This window comes from Rhyacophila brunnea, unplaced genomic scaffold (assembly GCF_057557595.1).
Source record: "Rhyacophila brunnea isolate RB1 unplaced genomic scaffold, BYU_Rbru_1.0 scaffold_12, whole genome shotgun sequence".
NCBI classification, from domain to species: domain Eukaryota; kingdom Metazoa; phylum Arthropoda; class Insecta; order Trichoptera; family Rhyacophilidae; genus Rhyacophila; species Rhyacophila brunnea.
The window spans coordinates 7112258-7134458 of NW_028232774.1; the positions used below are offsets into that span (position 1 = coordinate 7112258).

The window sequence follows — 22201 nt, forward strand, 5'->3', positions numbered from 1 at the left end:
AAAAAGGTGCCAGATCTTGACAAAAATTGGTATATACGGGTTTTCAAGGTCACTGATTACGAATCCGAAATCTAAATGATCGTAAACAAAATGGCCGATCCAATATGGCGGACATGGATGTTGACAAGGTACCAGATCTTGACAAAAATTGGTATATACGGGTTTTTAAGATCGCTGATTACGAATCCGAAATCTAAACTATTGTAAACAAAATGGCCGATCCAAAATGGCGGACATGGATGTTAAAAAAGTATCAGATCATGACAGAAATTGGTATATGCGAATTTTGAAGGTCACTGATTACGCATTCAAAAGCTAAATTATAGTAAACAAAATGGCCTATCAAGCCCAAAACGCACCTATTCCGCAGCCAACTTTTGTAAATTTCGCAAGGTTATACAATAAACTAAAGGCCTAGACTATGAGCTCTGCAAAATGTGACAAAATATATAACTTTTCGAATAGTTGAAAATGCAAGTTTTCAAAATTATTCAATTTTATTTATGCAGATATTTATACTACATTTCAATAATTTATACATTAAGCTTAGACTCAACCAATGTAAAAATATTTTTTACATATCTCCAGAAGTCGTATTCAAGTCGCAGAATTGAAATTGAACACTTGAAAGTTACGGGTTTTCAAAGTCACCGTTATTTTCGTCTGTTTAGCACGCGACGCGTACACTCTCCGCGAAGGCTAACTTCCAACTGTCGCAGCGAAGAAAGTATACGGTCAAAACGCTTTCCCTTTCACAATGATATGCAGTCATTACTCCTCTACCTGACTGACTACTCAAGTATCCCCATTTCGAAAATTCATTTCTGGGGTTTTGGCCACGTTTTTGGGCTTTTCTCCTACTGTGCGTCCGTTGGTCGTAGTTGAGCACAGACAAATCAATGGAGTCTGCATAATTAATAGCATAGAAAAAGATTGCCGTATGTGGCCGTTTGTCTATGGCCTCTAGTGCACTGGCAATATTTTGTGCAATGTGTAATATGTGTATTTTCATCTGACACGTACATCCCTGTTTATTTTATTTAAAAGCAATTTTAAATCACTGCAAGCAATGACAACCTCCGATAGTGAAGCTTTTGAAAGCGCCGACGAAGATATCGGAGAAGAATTGTCAAAAAAGACTACAGCTGTTTCGAATATCCACAAAAATAGAAGTGGACATAATCTCGTGCCATCTGACAGTTCCACACCTTCAGTCAAAAGTGTGGTCGAAATTAAAGGTCAGGAACAAGTCGCCGATACCAAAGCAAAGGGTTTAAGTGCGGAAGAAATGACTGATTCAATAGCATCGAATGACTTTCGTTGTAACTCAGATATTAAAGAGAAACAACGAAAAAAACAAAGACAAACTTCGGAACGTAAACCTAAGCAGTCAATGAAACTTGGGGTAAAAGTGGACCAGATCGTTTCTGAGGAACCGAAAACTAAAGACGTTATTGCTCCTGCATCAATGCAAGATACCGGTGCTGATAAATCTGACAATGAGTGGGATGATTTTGATGTGGAAGACAACACAACAAAATCATTAGATAATACAGATCTTTCAAATATTGACAAAAGTATTTCAGTCAATTCCAAAAGTGTCACTAGTACGAATGTTCAATCGACAAAGGTCGACGACGGGTGGGGAGACGATTTTGATGATTGGGGAAATGAAGAGACTCCTAAAAAGAGCATAGATGAAGATGTTAAAAATAGTCAAGTAAGACAACTTATTTTTTTGTCATGTTTATAAAGAGTGGTCAAAGCAAATCTGCATTAGTAACTTAATGTGGTTAGAAAATCTGGTAATAGTGCCGCAGATGACTGCATGACTTTTCATAACTTTCTTTTTAGACCAAACCCAACCTAACATAATCTTAGTGTGTGATAATGATGCATCGAAATGTATGAAAATATCAAACTTTAAATTAACAATTATTGGATCGAAATGCATCTCCGCCGACAGAAAAAGGTATGTAATATAATTTTCTTATGTATTTGCTTACTGTGCCGCAGATGACCGCATGACCAGTTATCATTTTTTTGGCGGAAACAGTTTATCCTATGTAGACAATTATATTAAATACCCATTTCTGTCGGCGCAGATGCTTTTCGATCCAATAATAATTGTTAATTTAAAGTTTGATATTTAATATATTTCGATGCATCATTATCACACACTAAGATTAGGTTGGGGTAGATTAGGTTAGGTTAGGTTATGTTAGGTTGGGTTTGGTCTAAAAAGAAAGTTATAAAGAGTCATGCGTTCATCTGCGGTACTATTACCATATTGTTTTACAAGGGCAAGAATGTACTTGCAGTTGGCTTAAAAATTACAGAAATTTAACCCTGGGTGATAATCAGATAATTCTTATAGGTACTTAGTCAATTTAATTGTGGGTCAACTCTACGGTGCAAAAGTGGCAGATCACCTGTCTCAAGAGTTGAGAGCGTTTGGCAAAAAAATCAATTGTTTTTTTTCCATTGTGTGTGGCTAACAACCATTCCTCCTAATTGGTCTGTTAATTTATACTCCGCTATATGGAGGCTCATGTGCTCCGCTTAGGTGTAAAAATAGAAATTTATCATTTCCTTATGTTTTTCAGAATTAGGAGTATTTCTTCGACTAGGTCAGTGGTTGTTAGTCTCATTAGTCAACAGAGCCAAATATCAATAGTACAACGATTGAGATTTCTTTTGAGAGCCAAATTTTTTCAACTTAAATTATACATTATATAGGTACACTGTTTATTAGCTTAATAAACTTTAGTTGAAGTTTTAAGTCTTAATTAAACCATAGGTACACTGAATAAAACTTGATAGCATACGACGTAATAATGATCTTATGTATTGATAAAAATTAAATTGTAAGTAAGGTATCCATAAAATTAAATCACGACAATGACTGACAAACATCCAATATGTAAGGGGGGACTACGCATCCTTCAAGGTAGGTATCCCTTCTGATGCCACGGACACTGTTTTGAGGGCGGATAACTGGCCACGCCACTCATTCATAAAAGAATGGGTGTCGAGAGTGGAAACTCCACAGTTGCCGGTTAGCTGACTTCGGAACAGTCACCGTTCAGATAAACTGTTATTTTACTATCAGAATGTTCGCGGCTTGGAGACAAAATCTGTGGAATTTTTGAACGCGTATTAGCTGACGACTTTGACGTCATAGCGTTAACTGAAACGTGGTTTAATGACAGTGTTTTCAGTCGTGAATATTTTGGTGGTGATTATGCTGTCTTTAGAAGGGATCGAGACTCCGGAACAGGCCTCAGGCAGGGAGGAGGCTGCCTCCTGGGAGTTAGAAATATGGAAGGGTTGCAGGCCGAACGTTTTCGTATTTTGGAGACTTCTAACGAGGACCTTTGGGTTAAACTAACCTGTAACGGAGAAACTGTCTACGTTTGTGTCGTGTATTTTCCTCCAGCAAGTGAAGTGGAGGCGTATAAACTTTTTGTTGAAAAAATGTTATCTAGTATCGTCGTATTTGGGGATAAGAGGGTTATTGTGATGGGAGACTTTAACCTAAACTCAGTGCGCAGCGGTGAAAGGGTCAAGAGTGAACTGGAATTTCTGTGTGCTGTTTTTGGATTTTCCCAGTACAATGATATTCTTAACTCTAAAGATGGACTTCTGGATAGGATTTTCAGTAACGCTATTTTATCAATTTCGCGATGTACATTACCTTTGATACGAGAGGATGTGTACCACCCTACATTGGTTTTTTTACACGTATTTCATGCGATTCGCCCGCTGCGAACAGAAATTCCCTCACACGAAGCTAATTGGTGTGGGGGATGGAAGTTTGATGGTGGAAATTTCAAGCTGCTTTACTCTTTAATGAGTGAAGTAGATTGGAGTGAGTTGCGTGAGACTTTTGATGTGAATGAGGCGGTACAATACTTTTATAATGTTGTATATAATGTGTTTAATAAATGTTTTTCAAGGAAGTCACTATGTCGAGGTGGAAGACGATATCCGAAGTGGTTTTCTCGGGAGATTATTAGAGACATTAGAGTCAAACACTACTATCATACAGCCTGGAAGGCTAAGCATGGTCAGCATGACTATGAAATGTTTGACCTTTATCGTATGAGAGTGAGACAAGCTGTTCGGCTGGCCTATCGAACATATATGGAATCGGTAAAGGATTGTATTCGCGAAAATCCTAAATCGTTTTGGGATTATATAAAATCATTAAGAAAGGATGGTGGATTTGCCAATTCGATGACTTGGAAGGGCGAAGAGGTGACTGGACATAGAATGGCAGAAGCATTTGCTGGTCATTTCAGGTCCGTCTACGCAAGTAGTACTCCGAATCTGGATGTCGCCTCAACGTCAAGAAAACGATCGTGCGGTGCCCAATCCGTTGACATCTTCCCAATTGATGAAGGTGACGTGTTTAGATTTATTAAAAAACTTAAGAATACTCGCTCTTTGGGACCGGATAACGTCCCTACATTTTTTTTAAAGGGGTGTGTTGATTTTGTCAAAGGCCCACTTGCATATATATATAATCTTACAATGGAGACAGGTATCTTTCCGGAAATATGGAAGATGTCGAAAGTGACTCCAATTTATAGGAGTGGTACAGAGTCGTCAGTAGAAAACTACAGGCCGGTAGCTGTTCTCTCTGCACCAGCAAAAGTTCTGGAGATGATCATGCACAGCATGATTTCTCCAAAAATTGAGTCATTTATAATGAATGAACAGCATGGATTTAGAGCAGGCCTATCAACGGAAACCAACCTGATGGTATTCACTGATTATGTGTCGTCAGTACTAGATAGAGGCAGCCAGGTTGACTGTTCTTACAATGATTTCTCGAAGGCATTTGACAGAGTCGATCACGATATTCTAATGGAAAAACTCCAACTTATTGGATTGTCGGATCGATTTTTGAAGCTATTCGGGAGTTATTTTAGGAACCATCAACAATACGTTTCGTACGGCCTTTATCAGTCACAGACCTTTTACACATTTTCTGGTGTCCCCCAGGGCTCAAACTTAGGGTCATTGCTGTTCACGATTTTCATAAATGACATAGCATTGGTAATTAAAAATGCTATGTTTTTGTTGTTTGCTGACGACTTGAAACTCTTCATGGAAGTTGTCACCTTGGACGATTGTCGTGAACTCCAACTTGATATAGATAATATATTAGATTGGGGCAGGCGTAACAAACTGGACTTCAATATTGATAAATGCAATGTTTTATCGTTTACTAAAGCCTCACGAGTATTGTTTTTCCAGTACTCGAAGCATGGCAGAGTTCTCTCGCGAATATCATCTGTAAGAGATCTTGGAATTACGTTTGACGGTAAACTGACGTTTAGTGGTCATATAGATACCATTTGTAAAAAGGCGCTAAAGATGTTGGGCTTTGTCTTGCGTACTTCCCGGGTCTTTTCGGATGTTAAGGTACTAAAAATTCTCTATAACTCCTTAGTTAGAAGCAGACTTGAGAGTGGGTCTGTCGTTTGGGCCCCGCATCAGTTGAAGCACTGCCTTATGGTGGAGAGAGTCCAAAAGAAATTTTTAAGACTCCTTTACTTTCGGCTGTAGGGATATTATCCGTGGCTCTATCGGACTGATTTTATCTTAGGGATGCTTACATACTGTAGCTTAAAATTTAGAAGGGATCTTTATTTAGCTACATATTTTTTCAGACTTATACGCGGCGTAAATGTGAACTCTGCCATTCTTGGTGGTGTTGGCTTGTGTGTCTCCGATAATTACCTTAGGAATCGAGGGCATCCGTTGTTTGTTCTCCCATGGTGCAGAACTAACCTGCCATTAGTAATGCCAATTGGGAGGGCAATAACCATTTTTAATGAAATCACTTCGGATATTGATATATTCCACTTATGTGAGGGTGAATTTAGGTGGATGTTGTTTTTTAAATTCTTAAAATAGGGTCTGCTTAACTCATCCGGTGTACTTCCTTGTACCTATATACTTAATATTTTTTGTATTTACACATTTATACTGTACATAAAACGTTTTAATAATATTTCTTTGTTTCTAAATGTCATGTTGTGAACGTCTTAAACTTATAATTTGTAATGTTCACAATATGTAAAATAAATAAATAAATTGAAATTGAAATTGAATAATGGTCTTGCATCTCCTTAGAAAGTTTGGGTAAGTCAGGTTAATATGTTGTTGTTTGTAATTTTAAGCACGATTCCAGGTTCTCATCAATAAGACGACTTCTCAATTTACTCTTTCTTGATTTCCTCTTTAGAAATCTCTTTACTAACAAGAAAAATTGCTATATTAGCATTATTAAAAGCTTGTATTCAGTAATTAAAAACAGAAATTGATTTTTCTTGACTCTTCTAAAGTTTCTCAAATAATGCATTATTCCTTGCATCACCGACAGGATAATTAGTGTGAAATGAGCGTCTTTAGTTGTTTAGTTGCTCTAAATTTGAAAGCGCCAATTTTCCCCGACAAATAATAGAAGGCCATTAAAGTTTTGAATAAACACAAAAGACTCGGTCCATTCAATTTTAAATTCGCGGTTTTCGTCTTCCGTTTTTCTTTGCTTCTTCTTTGTAGCCATGTCAAATAGGGCAGAGGGCATTTCTGGCAGAGCCGCACTCAAGGGGCCAAAGAGCCGCATGTGGCTCGCGAGCCGCAGTTTGCCGACCACTGGACTAGGTGAAGTAACATAAAAATGATTGTATTATTTTCTTTTGTAGCCTTTACCTGCAAACGAACATACCGAAGAAGAATACAAGAAACTAGCAGACAGATTGAGTTCTCTGGGGTCCGACAAATCGGGAGAAAGCGCCGCAGCAGGCGGTGGCTGGGGGGGGTGGGGATCCTGGGGAGTGGGCGGTCTCCTCTCTTCGGGAGTCGCTCACGTTTCACAGGTGAGTCAGCGGTATTTATCATCTGTCATTTATTTATTTGTGTCTTCTGAGATTTATATGCCAGGGCCGCCCTGAGTTAAAAACGCCATGCATCGTTGTCACGAGCCTAAAGATTCAATGGACTGTCAATATTTAAGTAGACAAACAATTATTTAAATTCTAAAGAACGGTGAGTAGGTAACAGAAGTGAGACATTTACAGCAAGATGGTATTTTCTTTTTTGCTTAAAAAGAATGCATTCAATGCTGCCATTGAATTTATTTTATATTCTAGTGGTTCAATCTCTTTAATCTCATTTCAGTATTGAAGGGTGGAGGTAGGCTGTTGATCTGCCATAAATAGTGCACACTAAGCTTTAACAGTTGTACTTATTTATTTTCATTGAATTAAGACTACAATTGACAGATGGTGTTGGTTAGTTTTTAAAATTCAATTAAACCTTACGAAAACCAAGCCATAATAGATAATAGTCAAAAACTCATCTATCTATAAAATATCTAAAATTATGTAATTGAATCATATATAACTTTGGATATTTTGTAGATAGAATATTATTTTTGTATCTATTATATTTTGGTGAGGCAGGGCTTAATGGATTAAAATATGTGTATGTAATATGTATTCTTAATTCAACGAAAACAAATAAGTATAAATGAAAAAGTGTGCACAATTTTGTTATATCGCCCAAAGTACGAGGGTGGGTCAATAAGTCCTTAGAAAAGCCGACAGGTGGCGCGACTAGTACTGTAAGCGGTTTGTTTTCATGCAGCGGCACTACCGATTCAGTATGCTGCGAAGTTTCAATCAGATTGGTCGGGTTGTTGTGTGTTTCTCGTACATTTAAAAAAAAAAATTTGCTTGTTTACAAAAATGGAGAAAATTGAGTTTAGAGCTGTTATTAAACATTTTAATATAAAAGGGTTAACAGCAAAGGAAATAAAAAATGAGTTGGATTTAGTTCACGGCATATCTGCTCCTTCACTTGCAACTATTTATAACTGGTTAAATGAATTTAAACGTGGTCGTACATCAAGAAAGGATGAACCACGCTCAGGACGTCCTGTAGAGGTGACTACACCAGAAATGATCAATAAAATCCACGATATGGTGTTAAGTGACCGAAGATTAAAGTTGAGTGAGATAATTGAGGTTACAGGGATCTCAAAAGGTAGCGTCATTTCTATTTTACATGACAAATTGGGCATGAAAAAAATTTCTGCAAGATGGGTGCCGCGTTTGCTCACAGTCGACAATAAACGCAATAGGGTGGTGGCCTCTAAAGCCCTGTTGTCGCTCATGCAACGCAATCCGGATGAATTTTTTCGTCGCTTTGTGACTGTAGATGAAACATGGATACACCACTATACTCCCGAGACGAAAGAACAGTCAAAGCAGTGGATTGCGAAAGGCGAACCATGTCCAAAGAAGGCGAAAACCGTAAAATCAGCTGGTAAGGTTATGGCTACTGTATTTTGGGATGCACGTGGAATTATTTTAGTTGACTATTTGGAAAAAGGAAAAACAATAACAGGGGATTATTATGCATCTTTATTGGACCAGCTAAAAAACAAAATTGAAGAAAAACGGCCTCATTTAAACAGGAAAAAAATCCTCTTTCATCAGGACAATGCCCGTGTTCACACATGTTTACGATCAATGGCTAAAATTGAAGAATTGAAGTTCAAATTGGTCGACCACCCACCGTATTCGCCAGATTTAGCCCCCAGTGACTTTTTCCTTTTCCCAAACTTAAAAAAATGGCTAAGTGGACAACGTTTTTTTTCAAATGAAGAAGTCATCGATCGGACAAATGCTTATTTTGAGGACCTTCCGAAAACTTATTTTTCTGACGGTTTAAAAAAAATTGAGAAACGTCTAACCAAGTGTATTGAGCTCCAAGGAGATTATGTTGAGAAATAAAAAAAAAATACAAAAATAAAAACTGTTTTAATGCTTTTTTTCTAAGGAATTATTGACCCACCCTCGTATACCAAAATTATTATGGTTTAGCTTAGGCAGGGTTTAATTGATTTTTAAAAACTAACCGACACCATCTGTAAATTGTTAGTCTTAGTCTTGTCTTAGTTCAATAAAAGCAAAAAGTATGACTAACAAAATTTAATGTGCACTATTTATGGCAGATCTTAACAGCCTACCTCCACCTTTTGCTACTGGGTAATTTACACATACCACTTCTGAGCATTCTCTGGTGCGTTAAAAGTCCTAGTATTGGCAATATTATGTGTTCGGCATGAATGTTGAGCGATAGCAAAAGCCAACAGTTAATTCTTTCTCTCAAAATTTGTTAAGATATCTTCACATTGTGAAAGTCTACGCGCTACCTCTTTGCAAAGCGATATGGTGATCTTTATACTTGTATTATGTTCTTGTCATCTTATGATTCTGTAATGTGCCCAGGGTTTCAATATGGTTTCGAATGTGATCGAGACTGGCATGGGTTTACCCGATCCCGAAGACTTAGCTCGATCCCAAAAAGAGGCTCGGGAAAAGAGAGAAGCCGAATCAGAGACATCTGATAATCTTCATAAAGCAGAACCCTCGCCTTCTACGGAGAAAGAAGACAAAGATAGTAGAAGCCAAAGTGATTTAATGACTAAAGGCAATGTTGAAAATGATGACTGGGACGGACGAGGAGTGTTCAAACTTGGAAAATTGGTGTCCAGTGTCACAAAATTGGTGGAATCAACAGGTACTATATATTTTATACTACTTAATACAGTCTTTCTCCAGCAAGATTTCATGAACCTCATATCTCGGTTTCAGTGAGAATTTACAAAATATTTGAAAAGCTCTTCCAACCAAAAAAAGACATTCAGTCCCTTCTTGCCTTAAGTAGTGAGTGCGATTTACACCAGTTTTTTTTATTTCACCAAAAAATGAAACCACAGAATAGATTAATAAGATAAAAATGTAATAGCCAGTCTCCGTAGACCAAGGTTTTGAAGCCGGGTTCGGTTTATTACTCTAATGTGCCTAATTTGCATTGAAAAAATTTATCAAATGATTCAGTGAAGCAATGAAGCCTTCAAGACAACAGGGAACAAGAGCACTTGACAAAAGTTCATAGAAGTAGCAACAAATGAGGACTTGAAATTGATATTCATAGGTAGGGCATAAGAAGTTAGGGCTGCAAAGATAGAAACCTACCTACACTTTATCCTGGTTTATGAGCTATACTACAAAAGTTTTTAACTGCATTTCCTTCATCATATTTACCGGAACGTGAGTTTAGTACGGCCGGAAATCTGTTGACTAAAAATGAAACCGACTGCAAATAACTAATCGCAACGATTTAAGAATACTTCTGACAAAAATAAAGCCGAAAATAATCATATTGGTAGCAGTGCACGCAAACCATGTACATGTTCATGTTTATCCTTCTCTAATGAGACAGATGAACAAATTCTAATCCTAACGGATAAGGATTATTTTTAATGTTGTGTTATCTTAATTTAGAATTAGGTAGAAATATAGAGACCTAAATTTGTCATTTTTTTGTTTGTTCATTTAAAGTTTAAAGAATGTAGATTTCCATGATTGAGAAGTTTTTTTTTTTAAAAGTAGGCGTGGGCCAAATAAGTTTGAGAATCTCTGCTAGACTATCGGTGTAGTTGAATACTATAAAAACTATTCCAAATGCAAACCAAATGCATGATGTTTTCGTGAAAAATGTATGCTTACTTAATTGTTTTTTTCACATTATTGTCATCAATCTCTTCGTACGAAAATGTGGGACCGACCAATACTGCGATGTTACAGAGAGCGGTGGCGTGAGATTCAATAAAGTATACACAAGTAAATTTGTAGGCAGTGCAGTCGTGACTGGCGGTCTGGACACCCTGGAGGAGATCGGGAAGAGAACGATGCGTGCGCTGCAGGGCGAGGAGGAAGGCAAGAAGCGTCTCTCTACTATGCTCAAGGAAGCCAGGACCCGCGGCGAACAGGCTCCTCCGTCTGATTACTCTCGCTCCGGTGCCACCAAGAAGAAAACTCCCCAATTTGAAGCGCTTTTTGATGACTTTCAAGGTAAACATGATATTTTTTCAATCAAAGTAGATTTACGGTTACTATGCTTAGTTATACTATGTGTTATGTAGCCGATTTTTGGGTACATAACGAGTGACAGGTGACAAATGAATACGTACTGTAAACGTGTATATTATAGTATTGAATGACATTTTTTGTATGCATCCTTCAACAGATGTAGTGTTGAGATACTGGCAATTCACGTATCATTGTCCGAATTCGAATGCTTGTGATAGTGCACCATTCATCAGCAGAACGTGCATTTACATAAATAAACCACTCATAAAGCAACTATTATTGATTTTTAAAAACTAACCAACACCATCTGTGAATTGTAGTCTTAGTTCATTATAAACAAATATGTATGACTAACAAAGTTTAATTGCACTATTTATGGTGGATCTTGACATCTACCTCCACCTTTCGCTACTGATTTATAGTGTAACTAATGTCAATTGTTTTGTTTGGTCACTTCAAGCCTCAAATGATATTATTTGACAACCATTTACCATTACAGTTCCTTTTCTCGGCGGGAATGCAGAAATCCCATGAAGAAATTAAAGGTTCAGATTGTCCTAATAAAAAAATATCATTTTGCACATTAAATTGACCAACGACCACAGATATGGGATCGTCCATGTGTGACGAGGCGAATCGGAGGAAATCGTGTGACATTATTTATGGACGCCATGTACCCGTACATGTATAATTTGTTATTTTACAGGTCTCGTATATCTGGAAGCCCTGGAGATGCTTTCGAAGCAGTGCGACATGAGGATACAGTCACTGCTGATGAACTGCGAAGGGCGTGAGTTGACAGAGCTCAAGGAAACTCTGAATCAAGTGAAAGGTACACAACACCATCAGATATAACCGGAATCTCTTCACTCAAATATAACTGAACTTATAACATATAATATAATATCAATATTTATTATAACTTCACATATTTTTATTAGTAACCAGCAAAAACTAGTAAGCTTGTGGCTGTTTTTTTAGGCTGGGATAATAATATTTGTTTGACGATAGCGTCACCCCCGAGGGGTGACGCGTAACTCAAAAAAAGATCGCACTCGTCTTAATACTCAGGGGATAAATTGCTGACTGTCTTCCCTTTTTAAAAATGCATCCCGGGGGCATGGGGAACGAAAAATCTAGGCGCGGGGCAGGGGGTGGGCTTAACAAACTGCAAGCGTATCCTCGCCATCACAAAGTCCCGCTAGGTCTTCAGGCTGCTTCTTGGGTTTGCTCGACCGGCAACTATCCGGTAGGTACACTCTGTACCTGGGGCGAGTCCTTCGCCAAAGTCGCTTTTGGAATATTCTTCTTGTGATATTGTGTGTAAGGCAGGGCTGGTCAACTTTTGTCAGGGATATTTTAATATTGAAGTTAAATTTCTGATATGGCATTAGAGAACTTTTTATGGAGAAGGGTTTTATTTGGTAATATTATATAATTGATATAATAATATGCAATTTCATAACATTACGAATTAATGTTACTTATTTCATCATAATTTCAAAATATTATTTCATTTTGTAAGTATGTATAAATAGCGGGTCAGAATCGATTGGACATCTCACTCGATTACAAGTTTCATCGCACCGAACTACCATTATATTTATTATATTGCATCGATTTTACCATTGTAGTTATTTGAAACAGTAAATAAAATCTCGCCTCCTCCATCATCGCGAACAATTACCACTGTATCTCATCTGTAATACCTATCCTCCGCCGATCCAAAGAATACCACGTGTATAAAATAACACCACAAGCCATTAAAGGTGAAAAACTGGTTTTCATTTGAGCGAAAGAAATTTTCGACAGATAACACGTGATATTTGCTATTTATGTGGATCTCTGTTTGGCGACATTTTCCATTTACCAAGATAATTAGCCTTGGAAGTTTTATTTTTTCTTAAATATGTATGCAATCGGTGCGACGTACTTTAATTAAAAACTTTCTCAAAGGCACTCAGATCTATATTTTACATTTTCTTTATATAATTTGTAGTTTTGGAGCTTTTACTTATATACTCCAGTTCGCAGCATCGACCAGGCACATCTCTCACTCTTATACTGCATCTTTAACACGTTGCGTGTAAATCACTCTTGCGGCATCGATTCTGGTTCATGGAGTCATGATGTCATTCATTTGATATGTCACTCATTTAATCTACGTATTTTTGAGTTTATTTAAGCGCCCGTCGGTCTCATCTATGCATAAACAGCTGTGCTTAAAATATATCTTCTAAAATGATTATCTTTACATTAATTAATTTTTTAGAAATCTGTGAACTACCAGACCCTGATGATGACGATGAAGACGATGATGAGCAAACGAATGATGGTGAAGGAAAATTAAATGGCGAAATTTTCAACAAGAAACTTGTCGATGTTACCAAAGAGATGGGAGTGAAATTGACTTTTGATGCCCTCGTAACGTATGTGGAAATTTTTCTATTCGTATTATGTCAAGCCACACTACCTTTCTTCCACTTTCCTTTATTGCACCGAATGATGTGCCTTAATTAGAGTTTTTTTTAGGCGAATATTATTTGCCTACTGACAGTGACAAATGTCAGACGGATATACAGTCCCAGTGCATGGTTTGTGGTAAATTTATGAACATGCGAAATTTAAATGAGCTTTTAGACTCCAGCAGGATATGATACTTTAATGACGTTCTCTCAATATACTATTAATGAAATTTGTAGATCCTGTCAAGACGTACATAAAGATGTCACAGAAGAGCCGGCGGCAGACGTTGCAGCGATCAATATGGAAGAAGAAGCCGAGAAGGTGGGACTGTCGGCCGTCTCCAACCTGGCACTGTGTTCAGCTCTGTCGGTGCAGATCTTGCATAAGTGCACTGCATTGCTCGCCGTCAGAGAAAGGAGGTCCACGGCAGACGAGGCGGACGGACTCACGCGGTACGGAACTAAGTTCATCTCCTGTCACACTTCCTTATTGTAAATGTGTCAACACGATGGTCTATTTTTTTTTTTTACATGTTGTAGAACATCTTCTTTACTCAATCGTAATAAAGCCCGAGTTTTGTGAGGAACCTCGCATGGCATTTCACAACTTTCTGCCTGGTTATCTTTTCCGAACTTATTTAACTTATAAAATTCTCAAGTTTATATCATGTTATTAACTTCATAATAATGCATTAGTTTATAAGGCTGAACAACCGATGGTAATATGTATAATAAATTGCGTAATAATAATATCACCTCAATACTACAACTAGATTTTCACCGTTTTTGAGATAGCTATTGAATTTAATTCAACATTTCCTTCTCTACAAAATGATAAAACTAGATAAGTCAGAAGTTAATGGGAACTATATTCAGTTTGTGTTTGAAAATATTAGATAACTTTAAAACCATAATATTGCAATAAATAAATAAAACAAAATATCTATAATATTTTTTCATTCAATTGAATATTATTTAATTGTTCCCAATTAGACAAAGCACACTTTCCATTTTTATTTTAAATAATACTTATAGCCTAGATTTATGTTAATCAAGTAAAGTTTAAATTTCATTTTCCTAACAATGACCAAATCAGAGTTATCTACAATATGTAATTGTTTTTGTATCTATACCAGTAATAATAATAATTTTACATAATATTATGTATGTTTTGATTGCATATTTCCTATATACCTATATTATATTATTCTTTTTTCAGTTTGACATCAACTCTGTCATCCTATATTGGCGATGTTGCCGCAGCCTATTCCCAGAAATTGTACAAAATTGTGAAATTGTGTGATAAGCCAGAGAAAATAAATGAAATCATCACAACAGTCTTTTTAGAAGTAAGTAGTGCATCTGGATTTCACCGACTTTACTTATATACTTATTACATATTATTATATAATTATAGTGATATGACATGGTAGTGATCTATTTTATTTCATTAGATTGTCTTTGAAGATAGTAATCAAGTGGCGAACTCACATGACAGAAGTGAAAATTTTTGTTTTGTTCTCCATTCTTGGACATGTTGAATATTAGTACCGGCCATAATAAATTTCATAATATTATATATTTTTTAATTGGTTTAATGCAATTTGTATTCTTATTCGAAAAAAAACTTGATGAAAATTGGAATGCGTACTGCCATCTATTAAATTTTCAAACAAATATCTTCTTCTTTGGCCATGTCCGTCTCTTAGCTGGACGACATGGACACCCACGGCGCCTCAGAGCCTCACTCGCCAGTTTTATTGCGTCATCCCGTAGCTCTGCTGTGTACACTATATATAGTTTTTATCATCCTCCCATCACTCTTAGAGTGATGGGAGCATGGTTCGCTCTCTTATGGAGGAGTCGTTACCCCTAAAGGCATACCATCGCTCGCACCCAGTATCCGTCGAAAACATCTGTTCTCAATGCTCAGTGTACGTTTGCTCTGAGACTTCATAAGGTACCATGATTCGGTACACACAAAGCAGCACAAATAGCGAAGATGTGTACCCCCAGGTATTTGAAGCTGTCGACGCTCTTCATTTTTTGCCCGTCGCTAATCAGGGGGAAATCTGGATCAGGACAGGTGCTAATAATATGTAGCAATTTTATTTTTCCATCTTTTAATAATAATGCAAACTAATAGTTTTAAAATTAATTTAATTTACAGGACATTAATGTAATTGACATTAATTTACAGGACATTTGTAATTTATTGTTTTGTTTACTATTTGTGATGATTAATTTAGTGATAGGTGAGAATTGTTGTGTGATGTTTTTATAATGAAATTTGAAGGAATATACATACAGGCAGTCGACAGCTCTCTTGGGAATTTTTGTGTATGGTGTGTAAAAAAGTCAACATATCTAACAGTTTAAATTTGTCAGCGTCACGTGAAATAATACAAATGGGTGTTTCTGTTGCAGGCTGGCAAAGGTACTTCATACGTTCATGATGCATTCCTGCTCACCATTCCGATTCTTCAAGTTGGCGCCACATAGCATTACGACAAACACTACAACATATCAAATTATATCCCATAAAGGTGCTATGCTATCATTAAATCTAACGTTGTTGGCCTTACCACCAACAAGTACAGTTACAGTTAGTTTACTTTATAGTTTAACCCTTTTCTCCCAGATAGCCTTTTTTTAATTGTAATTTTTTTGTGTGTTCTCTTTATGATAAAATTATGTAAAGTAATATGAGGTATTAATATCTAGATTTTATACCAATAAAACAAATGGAAAAATATGTATATTTTTATTTATGAGTAAAAGATAGAAAACGAAATAATAAAGATACAAAATGCATATAGGTACATTTTAGAAATTATTAATTTACAATTTTATTCATAGTAACGGGAAAAAATTGACATTTCATTATTTTCCAAAATAGCAAGAATTTAATATTATTTGTAGATAATGAATATACCAGTAGCGAAAGGTGGAGGTAGGCTGTTAAGATACATTAAACTTTGTTAGTCATACGAATTTATTTTTATTGAATTAAGACCGCAATTTATATATGGTATTGGTTAGTTTTTAAAAATCAATTAAACCCTGCCTAAGCCAAACCACAATAGTTTTGGTATATTTTGGGCGATACGACAAAATTTTACACACTTTTTCGTTTATACTTATTTGTTTTTGTTGGATTAAGAATACACATTACACATATTGTGGGTTCATGTTTTTTAATTCATAACCAAACTATATCAGATAAAATTTTTATTTTATCTATAAAATATCCAAAGTTATGTATGATTTAATTGCATAATTTTAGATATTTTATAGATAGACAAGTATTTTTTGACTATTATCTATTATGACTTGGTTTCACAGGGTTTAATTGAATTTTAAAAACTAACTACTAACTGTAAATTATAGTATTATTTCAATGAAAACAAATACGTATGAATGACATAGTTTAATATGCACTATTTATGGTGCATCTTAACAGCCTACCTCCACCCTTCGCCACTGGAATATATAATAGTTGAAAGACATCTGAGATACCTGTGGATTGTTTTAAAATAATTGCCTCCGATTCCATTGAATAAAAAAGGTCAGTAGTAGTTCATGCTTTGTCAAATAATATACCTAAATACCGAAACCGTCGTAAATTATATTAGACTTGCCTAATGTAGATCGAATGTACCTATTCTTTTTATTACAGATTACAGATCACACAGAAAATTCGAATATGTATAAATTTGATTTGAAAAGTGCTGTCGAAATTTCAACCCTATGGGAGACAAAGGGTTAAATTATTCATTTATAGGTTATTCACAATTTTAATTCTTAAGCGTTGACTTACAACCGGGATATAACTATAGTCCCAGATTAAATCTCCTTATTAAAGTGTTCATGTTAGTAAAATAGGTCACAGACATGAACGCGAATTTGCAATACTTATCCTCGTTTAGTTAATGTAGGTAGAGCTAATTTTCAACAATATAAAAATGCATCTTATAATATATATCTGCAGCAACGTTAACAGACTAATACAACAATGCTGTGAAGATATGAATGTGGATTTGCAATAATGAGCTTTGCTGCAATGTATATAGAGTTCATTTCTCAATTACATTCATTGTACACAAAAGAATGCAATGTGTATGAGTTAACCCGGATGATATGAACGGGCGGACTAATAAAGGTCCTTAAATTGTTCACAAGCTGTGTCCGTCGGTAAGTCAGTGTACTAATGGCCATAGTGGATATTTTTTTATCATAAATATAAGTGAGATTGAAGTAAGTTTTTATTTGTAAAATTTTAATCTAGAGTTAGTGGTGGAAAGATCTGTAGTCATTCATGTACATTATTAATGTATAAGTGCATGATGTTTGCGGGAATACTATTTCCAAAAAATAATCTCAATTTCTTGGGTAGATTGAGGTCCGATTTAATATTAAGTTACCGTAGAATTAAACTCAGCTTTGTACTAAAACTCATTGACAGATTACTGCTATTGAAATAATATGTATCTAGTTACATTCGTGGGGCTACTGCCAAAATTTGGTAAGTCATGAAATCATGTTATGGAGTAATGGCAATTTGAAAGTTTGACATGCCCTCTAAAATCAAGCATAATGCCAATTTTTTTGTGCTTTATGTGCATACATATTTATATATAGACACATAATCCGTTATTAACTCCAAATACCTAAATCGACTTACCAACTTTTGGCAGCAACCTTACGATATTGAAATTTATACGTATGCAGTTCGCCGTATCACAGTTCATCGTGAGCTGTTGTACCATAAATATATTAGCGTATAGTATTGACATTGTGTTGTTCATGAAGTATTTCACGGTGAAATAAGTTGTAGGTACGCTTGTTACAAAACCGTGAACTAAATCTTTTGTTTGAGTAATTGATGATTTTATAAGTAATACGTGGTGCACTTTAATGTATTAACTGTTGAGTATTGGTGGGAATACTATGGAAATTAAAATAACACACAATAATATCGTCTCTGTTCTGGCAGAACACACTAACTGGAGAATACTAGTTTTGAGTAATTTGACTTTGAAGTTGTTAAAATGTTTGAAATGGTCTATCATGTGAGTATCGTAAAAAGGATGACTTTAAAATAAAGACTGTTTATTTATTAAAAAGAGTTCCAGACGGTAAAGTTGGAAATAAGGAACATTTTGGTATAACTAACTCAATATGTCATTTTTTCGAATTAGTGTCTTCTGCCAGAACAGTGACGATATGTAGTGTTCAATTTCACACCATATTATATTAACAACCAGCGTATCTATTCTATACATAAGGCTGTTATCGGTGGCTAACGAGGGTAGTTTATCATATTTATGTATTGAGGCTGTTAATTGTTAACTATCAAAAAGTGCTATGTTTTAACAGCCCCTGTCTTGGATTTGTTAACTTTTAGAGCGAGATAGACAGTTTAGACAGCTAACTTATTGTAACAATTATAATACCTCAATACATAAATATGATAAACTACCCTCGATAGCCGCCGATAGCAGCCTTGTGTATAGAATAGATGCGTAGGACCGGTATAGTTTAGTTAGTGTTTTATACTTTTTTAAAAACTTGAATTAGTGATTAAACGCGTTTTATAATAAATATATTTAATCTGTAAATTTATTACTATATATAAATAAATAACAACGCAATCTAAATACTATACGGCCATTTGTTTCCGGTATAACAGCTAACGGCAAACTGCATATTATGTACAATTTACATGTAAACCACCAAATAATGCTCACCAACCTGTGTTACCAATGGTAAAAAAACAAAAATAATTAAATGTTATTAGTTTTGAATGTTCCCATTAATCTAATCCTGGTGAATCGGTAGTCTGGTGATAATGCTAGAGTAAATATTAAAATATATCATAACATACTGTTTTAATAATAATTATAATGTTAGTAAGTTAGTCATTGCTAGATTTAATTTTTAACACTTAATGATCTTTTATAAATTAATATTGTAATTAAATAAATTTGCGTAATATGGTTATCTATATTCCGACAACAAGATATTGGCAATAACAGGAAGTCGCTGTAGTTGCATTTAGAAGACTTATCAGTGGTCGGCAGGCATGTTTAAATAATGTATCGGCTCTTTTTTAGATGCGATTCTTTTTCTTCTTGGCAATAAACCAAAAGTTTACTAATAATAATTCTAACATCACTCCTGATCGTTTTAGACATGTTTTTATTACAAAAAGCTTCAAATTACTTAAATTGATAGATCTGTACACCTTCTTCTTCTTCGGCCATATCGGACCCTTAGTTGGAGCATATGGACACCACGGGAGCATAAAATTAAATGATAAATTTGATGGGATCCTCATTTGAAAACGGCAGTGCGATTAGTTGCACTGGAGAGGATTGTTAACTTCACAGTTTTAACACGTGGACAAGAAGTTCTTATTCGACAATAGGGATCCTCTTGTTTAGTACAATTTCCTTGTGAATATGGGAATAGTCCTGCTTGTGGTATAGTACTTCAATAATTCAAATTTTGTTTATATTTACACTGGTGTCATACAGTGAAACTTTTTCCAAAACCAATTCAACGTTGAAATGAATGACAAAAAAAAAGGAAAACCGGGTATTTAATGTACTGAAATGAAATTCTCCAGAAACTACATGCAAATAGCATGAAAACATGAATTCCGGACATGTAAAAATGGGGTTCCACTGTATATGTTATATCTACATAATAATATTACATCAAGTAAAGTTTCACAAAGGCAAATATGCTGAAATAACTGAAATAACACTCATATGTAATGGTATGCATATTATTATTACATAGAGGTCCATTATTTAAAAGCAAATTAACGTTTGATAAACATAACATTATTATAGGAATTCCAATTCACTTTTTTAGACATAGTTGTAAATATACATATGCATACATATCTGAAATAATGAATGAATCAAGAGGCAACCGGTAGAGAGAGAGATAAAGTCAAAAGGTATGCTACCCTTCCAAGGAAGAAGACAGTAACTCGCAAAAATTGTGAAATTGAGTTATGAATGCCATCTATTAGGTAATTTTGAAAGCTATAGGTATATTCTGTTCACTTTAAAATCAGTATTATCCTTAGACTATAGATACATCTAGACGCCACCCGTTGCATTGCTAAATGAAGCCGCTTGCCTTGCGTTTGGTTTGTGAGCGAGCAAACGCATTCATCTACAAATGTTCGAGACCATAGACCATTTCGCTAGTGCTCGCCCAAAGTGCTCGCACTAGACGCTCAGAATTAAAATATAATTTTCTATTTTTTTACGTTATATAGTATTTTTAAGCGGTCAAAATGCAACCATTAGATAAAGATATCTATAATTTAAGTTATTTCAAAAAAACACTAGGTCATTGATATTAAAATATATAATAAAATACAAATAAATTATCACGAACATGTATCAACTTACCTATGAAACGTTATACCATCTTCTTGCTTATCAGTACGGCTACCTCATTTTAAGACAACACACAGAACCATCTTTTCTACTTAATTAACTAAAAATATTTACCACTGACTCAATTTCACTCATGCATCGTTTTTGTTCAGGCCTTGGTATTATCACTAAAATACCGTTATAATCCTTAGTGAAAAAATGGACATTTGCTAAAATAATACAAATTTCTTAGCAAAAAGCCAGTAATTGCACCTATTTATTGCAGTTACTGCTTGTTTATTATTACTTTATTTGTATTTTAACATCCTATTAATAAAAATTATCACTGTTTTTTATTAATTCACAGTACTAAAGTTTGAAAAAAAAACACATTATGTCATTTATCTCGTAGGTGTATGAGAGTCAGTTACTGCCTTCTTCCTTAGAAGGGCAGTATGATCCCCGTCTGCATTGTACACATTGTGTATAAGGTCGCGGCGTTCTTCTTTACCCCATACATCTTTATATCTCTGCATCACTATATACAGTACTTGTGATGTGTCGGTCAATGCATAAAAGTCATACCCTATAATCACAATTATAGTTGTCATACACATTGTTTCGATCACAGGATTTGGTCTTTTATATTGCAGTTCCATATTGTATAATAAAATTATTGGCATCAAATTCAAATTTTGATGCTGCAATCACTCTTATCACTGATCATTCCTTACACCGCTGTTGGTAAATCATGTGATCATGACTAGACAGTTTATTTTCAGAAACAACCAAGAGTATTGTTAAAGTGGTTCACGGCTTCGCGACTGTGATCATCTCTACCATTGAGACTTTTCATTACCTACTTATGTAAATATCAGAATGTTATCGAATGTAGTGATTTAATTTCAAACATGTGTGTATTATACATTATTAGAAATCTTACTTGTAATTTACTGGTTCACTTATTTAAAATTGTATTTTATAATATTTGTTTATGAAAAAAATCAGTTTACAATAAATTTTTTCTATGAAAATCAGTATTTTATTTTTTATCATTATTTATTTAAGAAAACAAAACATTGTGGACATAACAAATCTAAATTCAAGACGTTCACAACATGAAATTTACATTCTAACAAATATTACCCTCACAAGAGAAGAAGAGAATAAGTATATAATAATAATAATAAAAAAACATATGGATTCCAGGTACAAGATGGTTATTAATAATCAACCAATGCTTCCATTTGTGTTGCAAACATTTTATATATTGGTCAGAACTATTTCGTTTTGTGTTACGATCTATGTTAAATAATAAAATTCTCTTGAAACCGTTGCCATAGAATCTTTATGCAACGCCAGTAGTGGTCGCTGTACA

The 22201-nt window shown here is 35.0% G+C and overlaps 1 protein-coding gene across 1 annotated transcript; it reads left to right on the top strand.

Moving 5' to 3' along the window:
* The first annotated feature begins 986 nt into the window (after positions 1–986).
* Positions 987–16196, top strand: LOC147077721 (protein FAM114A2). Its single transcript, XM_085960705.1, has 9 exons — positions 987–1720; positions 6720–6893; positions 9312–9603; positions 10722–10940; positions 11665–11790; positions 13231–13387; positions 13661–13876; positions 14643–14772; positions 15851–16196. The coding sequence occupies exons 1-9, from the start codon at positions 1070–1072 to the stop codon at positions 15923–15925; spliced, it is 2040 nt and encodes a 679-aa protein (XP_085816831.1). The 5' UTR covers positions 987–1069; the 3' UTR covers positions 15926–16196.
* Positions 16197–22201: the final 6005 nt, after the last annotated feature.